At 41.0% G+C, this 17,610-nt stretch overlaps 1 protein-coding gene across 1 annotated transcript; it reads left to right on the top strand.

Annotated features, from left to right (window-relative positions):
- Nucleotides 1-11,570: 11,570 nt before the first annotated feature.
- On the top strand, nt 11,571-15,293 carry LOC101354109 (zinc finger protein 77-like). The gene is made up of 3 exons (XM_023738762.1): nt 11,571-11,681; nt 13,408-13,558; nt 14,113-15,293. Exons 1-3 carry the CDS (start codon nt 11,648-11,650, stop codon nt 15,200-15,202), a joined length of 1,275 nt encoding a protein of 424 aa, XP_023594530.1. The 5' UTR covers nt 11,571-11,647; the 3' UTR covers nt 15,203-15,293.
- The last annotated feature ends 2,317 nt before the right edge of the window (nt 15,294-17,610 follow it).

Here is a 17,610-nt window from a genome sequence, read left to right as displayed (position 1 = left end):
CTGTTTCATGAGAAAGTATTCTGTAAGCCTTCACCTGAAGTACAATAAAATAAAAAAAATTAAAAAAAAAGAATTCTGTGACAACATTCACTGGCAACAAATGCTATGAATGTAATGCATGTGGGAAGCATTTCCGTAGTTCTCATCCTTTTGGAGACGTGACAGGTCATAATCGTGAATGTAAAGAATGTTGTAAAACCTGTAGTCTTTCTTCATTCCTAATTTTACATAAAATGTTTTATAACAGAGATGTACCTTATGACTGTAAGCAACATGGGAAAGCCTTTAGTGAGGCCTCATCCTTCACTCAACATATAAAAACTCACAGTGGAGAGAAGCCTTATGAATGTAAGGAATGTGGGCAAGCCTTTTGTGAGGCCTCATCCCTCACTAGACATAGAAGAACTCAAAGTGGAGAGAAGCCTTATGAATGTAAGGAATGCAAGAAAGCCTTTAGTCAGGCCTCAGCCCTTGCTAGACATAATAGAACACACAGTGGAAAGAAGTCTTACGAATGTAAGGAATGTGGAAAAGCCTTTAGTTGTTCCTCAGTCCTCAATGAACATGTAAGAACTCTCAGTGGAGAGAAGCCTTGTGAATGTAAGGAATGTTGGAAAGCCTTTAGTCCTTTTCCGTCACTCAACATGTAAGAACTTACAGTGAAGAGAAGTGTTTTGAATGTAAGGAATTTTTGAAAACCTCTAGTTGTTCCTCAAACCTTGCTCAACATATGAGAACTCAGTGGAGAGAGGCCTTATAAATGTAAAGAATGTAGGAAAGCCTTCAATCATTCCTCACAGCTCACTAGACATAAAAGAATTCACAGTGGTGAAAGGCCTTATGAATGTAAGCAATGTGGGAAAGCCTTTAGTTCCTCAAACCTAATGCAACACGTAAGAGCTCACAGTGGAGAGAAGCCTTATAAATGTAAGGAATGTGGGAAAGCCTTCAGTCATTCCTCACACCTCAATACACGTGGAAGAGCTCACAGTTGAGAGGCTTTATGAATGTAACGTATCTGAGAAAGCCTTTAGTTCCTTACACCTCACTTCATATGTAAGAACTCACAGTGGAGAAAGTAACCAAACAAACCCATTGCTGTATGTCAATTCCGACTCATAGTGACCCTATTGGACAGGGAGGAACTGCCTCATACAGTTTCCAAGCAGTGGCTGGTGGATTCAAACTGCCAACCTTTTGGTTGGCAGCTGAACTGTGAACCACTGCCCCACCAGGGTTCCATGGACAGACTACTCTGCTGTGTCAAAAGTGAGATGTTTCAAAATTTTCCCAACATCTGGGATTAAAGAACAAAGTTTCTCAGTGAGTAAGGAGGCAGTTCTAACTCAGAGAAGGGGTCGTTAGAGCTACTTTGTGTCTTTGCGAGAAATGACAGTGTCATTGTAACTGGGACTGTCTTCATCAGTGTTTACTTTCTCAGTCCAAGCTGAATTTTACCTTTCTTAAATCTTTGGCTATTACAAATAAGGGTGAAGAGAATAGCCTTGAACAAATGTGGTTTTATATTTTTTAATGTTTTATTGATGTTATTTTGTATACAATAAAATATAGTGATCTTGTTGGTTTAAGACTGTTTTATTTCCATATTTATCATATTTTCTTCTTTCCTTTCGTAAAGTTAACTGTTTAACCCTTTATAATTAGTAAGTTTCTCATAGGGTGATATTTTGGGACTGTAAATATTCTCTTTTTCATTGTACTATGGCCTACAAACTTCACTGTTGTTGTAGTTGTTAGGTGCTGTTGAATCCATTCTGACTAATAGTGACTATATACAATAGAACAAAACACTGCCAGGTTCTGCGCCATCCTCACAATCCTTGTTATGCTTGAGCCAATTGTTGCTGTCTCTGTCAGTCCATCACACTGAAGGTCCTCCTCTTTTTCACTGACTCTCTAATGTACTGAACATGATGTTCTTTTCCAGGGACTGGTCCTTCCTGATAACATGTCCAAAGTACTTCAGACGAAGTGTCACCCTCCTTCTAATGCGCATTCTTTCTGTACTTCTTACAAGACAGATTTGTTCATTCTTCGGCCATCCTATGGTATATTCAGTATTCTTTGCAAACACCATAATTCAAAGGCATCAATTCTTCTTCGATCTTTCTTATTCAGTGTCCAGCTTTCGCATATGGGGCAATTGAAAACATCATGGCTTCGGTCAGGAGCACCTTAGTCTTTAAAGAGACATCTTTGCTTTTTAACACCTTAAACAGGTCTTTTTGCAGGAGATTTGCCCAGTGAAATGCGTCCTATGATTTCTTGATTGCTGCTTCCACGTGTGTTGATTGTGGATCCAAGTAAAATGAAATCCTTGACAACTCCAGTTTTTCCTCTGTTTATCATGATATTGCTTATTGGTCCAGTAGGGAGAATTTTTGTTTTCTTTATGTGGAGGTGCAATCCATACTGAAGGCTGTGGTCTTTGATCTTCATCAGTAAGTGCTTCAAGGCCTCTTCACTTTCAGCAAGCAAGATTCTGTCATCTGCAAATTGCAGGTTGTTAATGAGGGTTCCTTCAATCCTGATGCCTCATTCTTCATATCATTCAGCTTCTCGGATTATTTGCTCAGCATATAGATAGAATAAGTATGGTTAAAGCATACAACCCTGACTCACGCCTTTCTTAATTTTAAGCCACGCAGTATCCCTTTGTTATGTTTGAACGACTGCTTTTAGATCTAAATACAGATTAGTTATGAGCGCAATTAAGTGTACTGGAATTCCCATTCTTCAAAATATGCATAGTTTTTTTACAATCTATACAGTCGATTGCACTTGCATAGTCAGTAAAACACAGGTAAACATCTTTCTGGTGTTTTCTGCTTTCTGCCAGGATCCATCTGTCATCGGAAATGATATCCCTTGTTCCACATCCTCGTCTGAATCTGGCTTGATTATCTGGCACTTCCTTGTCAATGTACTGCTTCACCTGCTTTTGAATGATCTTCACCAAATTTTACTTGTGATATTAATGATACTATTTGATAATTTACACATTTGGTTGGATCACCTTTCCTTGAAATAGGCATAAATGTGGATTTCTTCCAGTTTGTTGGTCAGGTAGCTGTCTTCCAAATTTCTTGGCATAGACGAGTGAGCACTTCTAGTGCTGTATCCATTTGAAACATCTCAGTTGGTATTCCATCAATTCCTGGAGCCTTGTTTTTCACTAGTGCCTTCAGTGCAGCTTGGACTGCTTCCTTCAGTATCATCAGTTCTTGATCATATGCTGCCCCCTGATATGGTTGAACATCTACCAATTCTTTTTGGTACATTGACTCTGTATTCCTTCCATCTTTTGATGCTTCCTGTGTCATTTAATATTTTTTCCGTGGAATCCTTCAGTATTGCAACTCGAGGCTTGAATTTTTTCTTCAGTTCTTCCTTCTTCAGAAATGCTAAGTGCATTCTTCCTTATTGGTTTTCTAACTCCAGGTCTCTGCATATGGCATTATATTACTTTACTTTGTCTTCTCAAGGCACCCTTTGAAATCTTCTCTTCGGTTGTTTTACTTCATCATTTTTTCTTTTTGATTTAGCTAGTCTACATTCAAGAGCAAGTTTCAGAGTCTCTTCCGACATCCATTTTGGTCTTTTGTTTCTTTCCTGTCTTTTTAATGACCTGCTTTCTTCATGTATGATGTCCTTGATGCCATTCCACAACTCGTGTTCTGTCATTAGTGTTCAATGCATCAAATCTATTCTCAAGATGGTCTCTAAATTCATGTAGAATATTCTCAAAGTCGTACTTTGGCTCTCATGGACTTGTTCTAATTTTCTTTTTCTTCAATTTGAACTTTCATATAAGCAGTTGATGGTCTGTTCCGCAGTCAGCCCCTGGCCTTCTTCTGACTGATGATACTGAGCTTTTCCATCATCTCTTTCCACAGATGTAGTAAATTTGACTCCTGTACGTTCCATCTGGTGAGGTCCATGTGTATAGTTGCCATTTGTGTTATTGAAAAAAGGTATTTGCATTGAAGAAGTCATTGGTCTTGCAAAATTCTGTCATGTGATCTTTGAGGTCGCTTCTATCACCAAGGCCATTGTTTCCAACTACCAATCCCTCTTTGTTTCCAGCTTTTGCATTCCAATCACCAGTAATTATCAATGCATCTTGATTGCATGTTTGATCAATTTCAAACTGCAGAAGTTGGTAAATTTCAATTTCTTCATCTTTGTCCTTAGTGGTTGGTGAATAAATTTGAATAATAGTCACGTTAACCGGTCTTCTTGTAGGTGTATGGATATTATCCTATCACAGCATTGTACTTCAGGATAGATCATGAATGTTCTTGATCATGATGAACACTACGCCATTCCTCTTCAATTTCTCATTCCCGGCATTTAGACCATATCATTGTCTGATTCAAAACGGCCAATATCAGTCCATTTCAGCTCACAAATGCATAGGATATCGATGTATTCATTTCATTTTTGAAGATTCCAGTTTTCCTAGATTCATGCTTCATACATTCCACATTCTGATTTTTAATGGATGTTTGCAGCTGTTTCTTCTCATTTTGAGTTGTGCTACATCAGCAGATAAAAGTCCCGAAGGCTTGACTCTATCTATGTCATTAAAGTTGACTCTACTTTGAAGAGGCAACTCTTCCCCAGTCGTCTTTTGAGTGCCTTCCAACCTGAGGGGTTCATCTTCCAGTGCTATATCAGACAGTGTTACACTGCTATTTATAAGGTTTTCACTGGCCAGTTTTTTTCAGAAGTAGACTGTCAGGAGCTTCTTCATTGTCTGTCTCAGTTTGGAAGCTCAGCTGAAACTTGTCTGCCAGTGGTGACCCTACTGGTATTTGAAATACGGTGGCAAAACTTCTAGTATCACAACAACATGCAAGCCACCACAGTACAACAAACTGACAAAATTAAATATATGTTTAAATTTATTGCCCACATCCAAAAAACTTATGAACCATGTTCATCTGGATATATCTGTTTTGTTCACTGCTATATCTGCTTTGCTAACATGAAGTAGACTCTGTTAGTATTATCTAAATCAGTTTTAATAAATGAATGTAGCCACAGTTAAGAGCCTAAAGGAAGGAAGCCGTGTCTGAGACACAGGGCTTTGCCTGGAGAAGTAGCTCCAGGTAGTGTGAATTGAATTGGATATTTCCTTTGTCTTCTCTGCCTAGTATCCAGCAGGGCTCTAGATTATCCATGATGTTTGTCATGGATTGAATTGTGTCCACCATAAATATGTGTCAGCTTGGTTAAGCCATGATTCCCAGTATTGTGTAGTTGTCTTCCATTTTGTGGTTGATGTAATTTTCCTATGTGTTGTAAACCCTAATTTCTGCCTGTGGTTAATGAGGCAAGATTTGATTATGTTAAAGAGGATTAGGGTGGGATGTAACACCCTTACTCAGGTCACATCCCTGATCTACTGTAAAGGGAGTTTCCCTGGGGTGTGGCGTGCATCACCTTTTATCTTACAAGAGATGAAAGGGAAGTGAGCAGAGAATTGGGAACCTCATACCACCAAGAAAGCAGCGCAGGGAGCAGAGCACGTCCTTTGGACCCAGAGTTCCTGCACAGAGAGGCTTCTAGACCAAGGGAAGATTGATGACAAGGACCTTCCTCCAGAGCCAACAGAGAGAGAAAGCCTTCCCCCTGGAGCTGATGTCCTGAATTTGGACTCGTAACCTCCTAGACTATGAAAGAATAAATTTCTCTTTGTTAAATTTATTAAATACCTTGTGGTATTTCTCGTATAGCAGCACTAGATTACTAAGACTGTTATTGGGGAATAACAGGCAGACTAATAATAAAACTATATACATATGAACAGAAATGTAGCAGTCAGGAATTTAGGCTTCAAAGGTAAATTGACCTACATTATGATCCTGTGAGGTGCAGTGAATTACTTAATATGGCACTTCTAGCCATAATTGTAACTGCCACCAAATGACTTGGTGGGACTACTCAAATAAGGTGCTTGTGGCCCACTAAGGAGATCTGATAGCTTGCTAATAATGCAGATACAGTGCATGGGACCCTTGTGAGAGTGGTACCATGCAAATAAGGTGTATGGAACCCTAACAATGGCATTAGCAAGTTTTGCCATCCTTGGATTCAAATGAGCCATCCCAGAGGTAAAAAAGAGACATGTCAATCACCAAGAAAGAAGAGACAGGAGTGGAGCACATTCTTTGGGCCAGGTGTCCCTGCCTGGGAACCTTCTAGACCTAGGAGACAGAGCTGTAACACCAGAGACAGAGACAGCAAGAAGCACTGGCCGAGAAATGGCAGCAGCAGAGGCATCAGAACCAGGAGACCGTCAGAAGATAGCTCAGTGTGCTTCCCAGTAGATGGAGCGAGAAATGTGAACACCTTTTGGCAGTAGGCTTGTTGGCAGATTCAAGTGCTTCCATCAAGTTATTGGCAGAGCTAGGGTTGCCATCCCATAGAGCTAGAGACTGAGCACCTTCGGGCCAAAGCTTACTGGCAGAGTGGAGTACCTCAGGGCATTTATCAGCACGTATAAAGAGCTTTGTAACCCTTGACTGAGCAGGACAGAGGCTGGGCCAGCCCAAGATGCCTGAGGGCACAAGGGCCGTGGAGAGGCCTGCCAGTGGACATAGTGGAGAAGCTGTCCTAACCGAAAAACTTTCCTGAGTCCTTCCTGATCCTGAATTCGAACCTGTCACGTCCCTAAGAAACCCCATAATTGTATTGTCTGTGAATTTTGTGTAGCCATTGCAACAAATTATCAAACCCAGTGGAGAGTGCTGTGGGAGGAATGTCTTGGTGTCAGAATTGGTAAAAAGTTGGAGAGAAGAGGCATGTCTGACCTCTGCCTCCTAGGAATCAGCCTTGGGCTGTTGATGCTGATAATGATTCTTCTTCCCCCTTCTGAAGTCAGAGGAAGTCAGATGCCTCTGCCACATCATTTTTACAGTTGGCATCAAAAATGGAATTCATTGCCTGGCTCCAGAGTTATGGAAGCCTGGGAGTTTGTAAGGGAAAGAATGAAAGGGCGTGAGAGTGAAACTTTTGATTCTTAGATGGTTACTTTCATTGTTATGTATATTGGCTGAAAGGAAAGAAAGATGTCATGCTACAGCTGAGAGAAGAAAAGCTGCATCTGGAATGGTTTGGAGCAAGGGCCAGGCCAGTGAAACAGTATGATTGTTAGGGGGCCAAGGATGCCTGATTCCACCCAGTCAGAGGCCAAAGTCATATGCATATGAACGAGGAGATAGTTACGTGTAGAGAAGATAAAACTAGGGTGTTCTAAAAAGAGTTATGTGTTTATATGACTGTACTATGGCTAATGAATATTTCTCCAACCTAGTGTTTTAAAACAGACCTAAAAGTATGACTGTTGTTGTTGTCAGGTACCGTTGAGTCAGTTCCAACTCGTAGTGACCCTATGTACAACAGAGCAAAACACTGCCGGATCCTATGCCATCCTAACAATTGTTGTTATGCTTGAGCCCATTGTTGCAGCCACTGTGTCAATCCATCTCATTAAGGATATGATAGAAATGAACATATAAGTATCATAGATAATAGAGTATGATAGAAATGAATATTAGGTATTATAGATAACCGAGCATGTAACTCCGCCTTCAGCCCATACTTGATTGAATATTCTAAAACAGTACCTAGGATTTGCCTGAGGGAAACATAGGCTGTTAGTTTGATGCACTAGCCCTGTGTTATATAGTATTTTGGGCTTAGGTCAAAAACCTGAGCCCATCCCAAAGCCTTTAGATTCAGGGAATTTGCATTTCAAAAGAGTGCAGAGTTACAAAGAACTGTTGGGAGAGCAGGAGATTTGCATTAGAAGGAAGGATCTGCAAGGAAAAAAATGGCTGTTTTGCTTTTTGAATTTTGAGCAAGCGGTTTGCCATTGGGTACTTTGAGTGAGGAAGTCAGTGCCCATCAGGAGAACCCTTTTCCGGAACTGGAAGTTAAAAGGAGCAGGTGTGTAGACAGCCTGTTGTGCTCACTTGTGATGACCACCTGGGTCTCTTAATGAGTGAAAGTGGGGGAGTTACAGCAATGAAGTGATGGGCTGAGTTTGGACATGTTCCATTGGCACCTGTTGACCTAGCCCACAGAAGCTAGGGATGAGAGTAAGGGCTGTCTGGTTTGAAGTGTGGGGAGATGTGTGGACTCCTGAGCCAAGGGCTGATACCCATTGACATAGTCCACGGGCTAGGGATGAGCTGATCCGAACCCAGCCAAGTGAAGGGAAAGATGTTTGATACTATGAGCTGGTGTAAATTACTGCAATTTAATGGCTTGCTCTGGACTGGACTTTGCTTATGGACCCAGATGCTCAAAGTTCCAACCAGAAGAGAAGATTCGACAGACCAAGGAACACACTTGTCTCCTCAGAGTACTGGTTTGGTAAGGAAGGGCAATTTAGAAGTTGGCTATTTAAAATGCTGGAGGAGGGGAGATAAAGCATGAAGTGGCTGGCTTACACACACTCGTGGGTGTACTTAGACTCAAAATGAGGGGACAAGGAAGGATCCACACTGAATAGAATCCTCTTTTCCTGATAGGAAGAGGGGGCAGGGGAAGATGCTGATAGGATTATATGATTCAGTTGTGAGTGTTGATTGTTAACAGGGTTAATGGTAACTGTAAAACTATAATGGTAGAAGTAGTAACTGAAAGCACAGACTAAATGAGAGGCACTGCTGAACTGGAGGACAGTGGCTGAACCTAAAGTCCCTTAAAGGTTTTGCTATGCTGATACCTCATGAGGCTCAGAGGCTCTCAGAGTAAGGGAATACTCTTCTCCTTGTTAAATTTTACCTGAGTAACCTCACCCTGAGGACTTTTTGCCCTACTTAAGGACTAATTTTTACTGACTGCTATGGACTGGTAAAATGATTGGGATGGGGAAGTAAGTATGAAAGGGACATTGGCTAGAAGCGCCAGGGTGTGGCCTGTGTTGCAGTGAATTACTCCCCCCTCTCCAGGAGCTGTCATTTTTTTAAGTGTGCTTTAAATGAAAGTTTACAAATCAAGTTAGTTTTTCATACAAAAATTTATACACGTGCTGCTATGTGACCCAAGTTGCTCTCCCCCTACTGCGACAGCATACTCCTCCTTTCCACCCAGGATTTCCCATGTCCATTCAGCCAGCTTCTGTCCCTTTCTGCCTTCTCATCTCACCTCTGGACTGGAGCTTCCCATTTAGATTTATGTATCTACTTGAGCTAAGAAACACACACTACTCGAGTATCATTTTATGTCTTGTAATCCAGTCTAAGCTTTCAAGAGTTGGCTTTGGGAATGGTTTTACTTTTGGGCTAACAGAGAGTCCAGGGGGCATGTTTCTGGGGTCCCTCCAGTCTCAGACCATTAAGTCTGGTCTTTTTACTAGAATTTGAGTTCTGCACTCCACTTTTCTCCTGCTCTGTCAGGGACTCTGTTGTGGTCCCTGTCAGGGCAATCATTGGTGGTAGCCGGGCACTGCAATGAATTACTTAATATGGCCCTTCTAGCCATACTCTTTGTAACTCCCACCAAATGACTGGGTGGGACACTGCAAATGAGGTGCTTGTGGCCCACCAAGGAGATCTGATTGTGTGCTAATATTGCAAATAGGCGCATGGCACACTTGCGGGGATGGTACCATGCAAATGTGTATGGAACCCTAACAAGAGGATTGGTCAGTTTTGCCATCCTGCTAGGCTTAAAAGGAGCCATACCAGAGGCAAAAAGGGGGAACGTCACACCACAAGAAGAGATGGGAACAGAGTGCATCCTTTGGGCCTGGGGTCCCTGCACTGGGAACCTTCTAGACCCAGGAGACGAGAGCTGTAACACTGGAGACGGCGAGGGATGGTGAGAAGCAGCAGCAGAGAAACGGTGGCAGCAGAACTAGGAGACCAATTCCATTGGTCAGGGTTCAGGTAATCATGATTGTATGCCTTCCAGGGGCTGCAAACGTGAGATAGTTTTGGAGTGGAGCCTCTAGAGGGGTGGTATTTTCTGTTTCCTAGGCTTCACAGGCAATTTAACAAGTAAACCATCTACACTTCAACTTAGAAATTTGATTTTTTTTTAATTTTGTGGTAAAAAAATATATAAGAAAACATTTGCTAATTCAATAATATTTACATGTATTGACATGTTCATCATGTGCAGTCATTACAAAATGGACATCATAACCTCTTCTTGGCCAGCAAACACAAGGGCATGCTATTCTTGTTTCTGCAGAGGTAGTGCCCTTTGTCATAACATTAGACTGTGTTTGTCTGAGGATGCATGGGTTTATGTTTGTTCAGGGGAGCAGACGCTAATAATTGGTATAATGTTGGCCAGGTCTAGAAATTTGAGAATTTGGGGAGATCTGATTCTGATGTTTACTGTCTCATTTGAGCTCTTTTTAACTTTTACTTACCTTTCCATGTCTGTGTGAAAGGGACAGAAAGGATGGCAGAACAACTGAGTTTTTGAAAAATAGGTGACTGGCATGTAAAAAATCAGAATTCTCTAAGAGTGTTCTTTTTTCAGCAGATGTCCCTGCCACCTCCTGATCTCCTAGAGTTGTTCAAGAAAATATGATTAGCTCACATTTTCCAGTTTGTGCAGGCCCCTGGTCCTCCCATGGCAGAGGGGCAAAAGAAAACACTGCTATTCTGTGGTGTTTCCCAGTTGTTAATACCTCATCCTGTCTTCACCTTTGCTTTGTGTTTTGTTGACTGTTCTAGTGGGTATTATGGAAGGAAGTGATATTGTTCACAAGGGAGTGATGATCTGAATTAGAGCTTTTCTCTAATTTCTGCTATTTTCTAATTGTTGTAGACCTTAAAGAGAGAGAAATAAGACTGCAATTGGCCGCAAACTTTGTAGAGATTATTTGTGTGTTGGAAGACTGCGAGACAAGATGCAGTCAGTGACAAAGTGAATGCAGTTAGTGAGGGGACCAAGGCTGATGGCTATACCCTAGAATAGACCTTGGTAGAACACAGAACCTTGTGTCAAATCCCTATGAATTCTCTTCCAGCACAACTAGATGGCTCCCTGCTACCAGCACCGACTGCTCTGACAGGGATCACGATGCATGGTCCCAGACAGAGCTGGAGAAAAATACAGAATAAAATTCTAATTCACAAAAAAAGACGAGACATACTGGCCTGACAGAGGCTGGAGAAACCCCAAGAGTATGGCCCCCGGACACCCTTTTAGCTCAGTAATGAATTTACTCCTGAGGTTCCCCCTTCAGCCAAGTGTTAGGCACATGAGCCCAGAGGCAAGGACTAGAAGGCAGGAGGAGCCAGGAAAGCTGATAATAAGGAACCCAAGGTCAAGAAGCGGAGAGTGTTGACATGTTGCAGTGTTGGTAACCAATGTCATAAAACAGTATGTGTACTAATTGTTTAATGAGAAGCTAGTTCTGTAAACCTTTATCTAAAGTACAATTGAAAAAAATCCCTAAGAATTCTCAGTTCCTCAGGACTGTCAGTCTCACCCTTTGTTCTAGTGCACATTGGAGTACATGGTATCTTGCTGATCCAGAATGTGTGGGATGTTTTAGGGCCCAGTGATCATTGAGGATGTGGCCGTGGTCTTTAGCCAGGAAGAGTTGGCTTCGCTGGATCTTGCTCAGAGGAAACTCTACAGAGAGGTGATGATGGAAACCTTCAGAAACCTGGCTTCTGTAGGTAGGAATGGCAACCTTTTCTTTTTTTTTAATTCATTCCTTTAGTGAAAAAAATAGTTTACTCATTGACTTTGCTCCAGTATTTGGGCTTAGGAATGGGAATGTTGTTGTTAGGTGCCGTCTAGTTGGTTCTGACTCATCGTGAACGTATGTACAACTGAACGAAACACTGCCAGGTCCTGCACCTTCCTCACAGTCATTATGCTTCAGCCCATTGTTGCAGGCACTATCTCAATGTATCTCTTTGAGGGTCTTCCTCTTTTTTGCTAACGCTTTGCTTTACCAAGCATGATCTCTTTCTCCAGGGACTGGTCCCTCCTGATAACATGTACAAAGTATGTGAGACAAAGTTTCCCCATCCTTGCTTCTGAGGAGCATCTGGCTGTACTTCTTCCAAGTCAGATTTATTCTTCTGACAGTCTATGGTATCTTTAATATTCTTCACCAACACCGTAATCCAAAGGCATCAACTCTTTTTCCAGTCTTCGTTATTCATTGTCCAGTTTTTACATGCATATGAATCAGTTGAACACACAAATGGCTTAGGTCAGGCATACCTTAGTCCTTAAAGTGACATCTTTGCTTTTTAACACTTAAAAGAGGGAATGGAACTAAATTGTTAAATAAAACAGGCATGGTCCCTTGGTCTTTGCAGCTGACATATGCTGGCTACCCCATGAACATAAAACTCTATGTATTAAAGTGAGTTTTAATTTCTCTTGTGATTTAAAGCTCTAAGATCCTTTAAATATTGTAAATGTAAGCATTGGCTTCAGGGATCACTTTGGGGTACTGAGAGATTTGTGTTTTGGGACCTTGTAGAGAGTTTTACTGTGTTCATTACAAGTTTGACGTGTTTATTTTGCTGCACATAAAATCAACACCTATCCATCTTCAGAGACCCTGAAGAATAAAGTCCGTGTCAGGGAAATGTTCACTGTGCTGCCCTGTCTTCCCTCATGATATGCATTTCTCCATGAGCACCATGTCAACTCTACCCATTTGTTTTCCCAGAGAAGTAAGCACAATGGAAATAGGACTCATTCAGGCCCACTGTGTTGGGGAGTACCAGGAAAGCAAGAATTTTTTGAAGGACCAGCTCTGCATGGAGCAGGGGCATAGCAATGGGAGGCAGGGAGGGGCACTCGCACCTGAGCATAAGTCCAAGGGGTTGCCAGATGAGATGCAGAATGACATTCCAGGTAGCCACAAATATGAAAGGTGACTGACTGAGGCAGCTGGACAAGAGGGGAGGTGTTTCTGCTGATGCATTGCCACTGTCAGCATCTATTCATCTTGAAATTGGGTGGGGCACAACTTAGAAATTGCCCTTGGGTACTTGTTATTCTTTTTCAGCTAGAAAAAGCCTCTTTTGAGGTGAGAACACAACTTCACAGATACCTGAGCTTAACTTTTCTGACTTTAGCAGTTCTCTTACACCATGGTCATGGAGACCCTTTTCTTCTTTGAGTATTACATGTGTATTGTGTCCAATGTCTTTCTACTTAGCTCTCCTAATTATAGCTATTTGTGTCACTGTCACTCCCAAACTTCATGGAAGTATGTCCTAGTAAATTGCTTTTTAACCATAGCCAAAGTACTGAAACAGTGAAATGTGGCTAAATCTTTCTTTGTTCCTTTCTTTGTTCACAGTAGTGCTTTTTTCCCTAATAATTCCTTTCCTTTTTGTTTCATACTGTGAACCTCATCTTGAATTATTGGATCAGTTTCTCAAAACCTTATTGATGGAGAAAAGTTATCCAGTGAACATATAATAGTGCGATTCATTAAGAATAACACCTGGTCCTCCATGTTAGGAGAAATCTTCAAACCGCATGGCAATAAAGATCAGCATAAAAACCAGAGGAGACACTTGAGGTGAGTGTCATTCATACAAGAGAAAACGGTGCCTCAGGAGAAACTCCTAAGGTGTCATGATATTATATGCTTATAGATACACATATATATGATTTTATATACAATGCTTGGTAAAGTAGAGGGTCAGTGAAAAAAAGGAAGATCCTTAATGAGATGGATTGACAAAGTGGCTGCAACAATGGTGTCAAACACAGCAACGATTTTGAGGATGGCGTAGGACCAGGCAATGTTTCATTTTGTTGTACATGGGGCTGCTATGTGTTGGAACTGACTCCACAGCCTTAACAACAATATATATAAGCCTAGCTGTAAAATTGGTGTTTGGACAATATTTGCAATGTAACGGTTTCATAAATGTGAGTTAGATATCAGATATTTGAAAGATATTTTACTTGGACACAATTATCAGAAAGCCACATATTTCAGAAAAACAGTGACAGTAACCTATGAAACATGAGATAAGTCAGGGCAAAAACAATGCACTTTCACTGTGTTTAGTAATGATGAAATGGGAACAAATTTATTTCCAACTGCATGTTGCCTTTTTTTAACAGAAGGTATACAATAGAGCACCTCTGTGAAACTAATGAAGGCAATCAATATGGGAAGACCTTCAGCCAGATTCCAGATCTTACTGTGATAAAAAGAAATCCCCTAGAATTAAGTCCTTTTGAATGTTGTGAGTGTGGAAAAGCCTTCATGGACCACTCATCACAGAACCATCCTACCAGATCTCACACTGGATGCAGTACCTGCCAGTGCAGGGAATGTGGAGACCCCTGCAGTTGTCCCTCTTACCTAAACTCTCCTATGAAAAGTCTTACTGGAAAGAAACTTCAAAAATGTAAGGTATGTGGGAAGGATTTTATTTGTATCTCAGCACTTAAGAATTCTGTGACAACACTCACTGATGACAGATTCTATGAATGTAATGAATGTGGGAAACGTTTCTGTAGTTCCTTATCCTTTTGGATACATGTGAGAGGTCATAAACACAAATGCAGAAGATGTTGTAAAACCTGTAGTCTTCCTTCATCCCTAATTTTACATAAAAAATTTTATAACAGAGATATGCCTTCTGAATGTAAGGAATGTGGGAAAGCCTTTAGTTGTTCCTCATACCTCACTCAACATATAAGAGCTCACAGTGGAGAGAGGCATTATGAATGTAAGGAATGTGAGAAAGCCTTTAGTCATCCCTCACACCTCAATCAGCATATAAGATCTCACAGTGGAGAGAGACCTTATGAATGTCAGGAATGTAGGAAATCCTTTAGTCGTTCCTCAGTTCTCACTATGCATATGAGAACTCACAGTGGAGAGAGGCCTTATGAGTGTAAGGAATGTGTGAAAGCCGTTAGTCATTCCTCACTTCTTACTCAGCATATAAGATCTCACAGTGGAGAGAGGCCTTATGAATGTAAGGAATGTGGGAAAGCTTTTATTTGTTCCTCAGTCCTCAATACACATATGAGAACTCACAGTGGAGAGAGGCCTTATGAATGTAAGGAATGTGGGAAAGCCTTTGGTCATTCCTCAAACCTCACTATACATATGAGAACTCACAGTGGAGAGAGGCCTTATGAATGTAAGGAATGTGGGAAAGCCTTTAGTTATTCCTCAGCCCTCAAACTTGACATGTAAGAACTCACAGTGGAGGGAGGCCTTATGAATGTAAGGAATGTGAGAAACCCTTTAGTTCTTCCTCACACCTCACTAGACATAGAAGAACTCACAGTGGAGAGGCGTTATGAATGTAAAGAATGGGGGAAAGCCTTTAGTTGTTCCTCACGCCTCACTTCATATATAAGAATGCACAGTGGAGAGACTACTCTGTCAAAAGTAACTCGAAGAAAGGGGTCATTAGAGCTACTTTGTGTCTTTGGGAGAAATGACAGTGTCATTGTCACTGCAGGACTTTCCTTATCAGTGTTTGTTACTATCTCAGCCCACACTAAATTTTACGTTTGTTAAAGTCTTTGCCTATTACAAATAAAGCTGCAGAGAATAGCCCTTGAGCAAATATGGTTTTATATTTTCTAATGTTTTATTGATGTTATTTTGCTCACAGTAAAATACACTGATCTTGTATTTGGTTTAAGAGTGTATTGTTTTGTTTCCATATTTATCGCATTTTCTTCCATTCTTTCCTTTTGCAAAGTCAACTATTTTGCCTTATAGTAAGTTTCTCATAGGGTGATACTTTGAGACTGTGCAAATATTCTGTTTTTCATCATACTCTGGCCACTAATTTTAGTACCCATTGATAATTATTATCTATTATTACTATTACTGTGCTGGTTACCAAATGGTATTTTCTGTTTCCATCATTTCTTCTGTGTTTCTTAATTGGAATTCTGCAAGGAATAGCTTTCCCTTCTCTCCCCTTTTTTATTATTAAATTGTATAAAACAGTATAGGCTAATCCCATATTACTTTTTATTCCCTTGCTCAAATTGTCCCAGATTTGGTTATTAGGAGCTCCGTTCGGTAGGTTCCTGTATTTTTTCACATGCCCAGTTACAATTTTGACATTACTTTCTGCCAGTATTCGAGGCTTATCTTGTCCTTTCCTGCCTGAGCCCTGGAATCAAACTTTTCTCCTGGAAGCCCTGGTTCCTTTGTTGTTGTTTGTAAGTTTATTGTCGACACTTATGACTCACAGCAACCCTATCTACAACAGAATGAAACACTGCCTGGTCTAGCACCATCGTCATAATCGTTCCTATGCTTGAATCCATTGTTGCAGCCATGGTGTCAGTCCATCTCGTTGAGGGTCTTCCTCTTTTTCATTGATCCTTTACTTTACCAAGCATGATGTCTGTCTCTAAGGACTGGTGCTTCCTGATAACATGTCCAAAGTATGTGAGACAGTCTCGTCATCCTTGCTTCTAGGAAGCATTCTGGCTGTACTTATTCCAAGACAGATTTGTTTATTCTTTGGCTGTCCATGGTATATTCAATATTCTTTACAAACACCATAATTCAAAGGCATCAGGTCTACTTTGGTCTTCCTTATTCTTTGTCCAGCTTTCGGATACATATAAGGAGATTAAAAACACCATGGCTTGGGGTCAGGTGCCCCTTAATCCTTAAAGTGACATCTTTGCTTTTTAACACTTCAAAGAGGTCTTCTGCAGGAGATTTGCCCAGTGCAATGTGTCATTTGATTTCATTACTGCTGCTTCCATGGCCATTGATTGTGGATGCAAGTAAAATGAAATCTTAGACACTTGCAAACTTTTCTCTGTTTATCATGATATCCCTTATTGGTCCAGTTGTGAGAATTATTTTATGTTGAGGTGCAATCCATACTGAAGGCTGTAGTCTTTGATCTTCATCAGCAAGTGCTTCAAGTCTTCCTTACTTTCAGCAAGGAAGGTTGTGTCATCTGCATAATGCAGGTTTTTAATGAGTCTTTCTCTAATCCTGATGTCACATTTTTCTTCATATAGTCCAGCGTCTCAGATTATTTGCTCAGCATGCAGATTGAATAAGTATGGTGAAGGGATATAAACCTGACACACACCTTTCGTGACTTTAAAGCACAGTTTCCCTATGTCCTATTCAAACGACTGCCTCTTGGTCTGTGTACAAGTTCCTCGTGAGCACAATTAAGTGTTCCAGAATTCCCACTCTTCGCAATGTTATCCATAATTTGTTCTGATCCACACAGTCGAATGCCTTTGCATAGTCATTAAAACACAGGTAAACATCTTTCTGGTTGTCTTGGTCATTTAATGCTGCTATAACAGAAATACCACAAGTGCTTGGCTTTAACAAAGAGAAATTTATTTCTTCACAGTAAAGTAGGTTAAAAGTCCAAATTCAGGGCATCAGCTCCAGGGGAAGGCTCTCTCTCTGTCAGCCTTCTCAACAATGTTCCCCCGGACTAGGAGCTTCTCCATGCAGGGACCCCAGATCCAAAGGACACGCTCTGCTTCTGGCACTGCTTTCTTGGTGGTATGAAGTCCCCCCCCGCCCCCGTCTTTTTGCTCACTTCTCTCTTTTATATCTCGAGATTGCCTCAAGACACAATCCAATCTTGTAGA

The sequence above is a fragment of the Trichechus manatus genome, unplaced genomic scaffold (assembly GCF_000243295.1).
Source record: "Trichechus manatus latirostris isolate Lorelei unplaced genomic scaffold, TriManLat1.0 scaffold00122, whole genome shotgun sequence".
Classification (NCBI taxonomy): Eukaryota; Metazoa; Chordata; class Mammalia; order Sirenia; family Trichechidae; genus Trichechus; species Trichechus manatus.
Note: the sequence above shows the minus strand (reverse complement) of the source record. Positions and strands in the feature narration are given on the sequence as shown.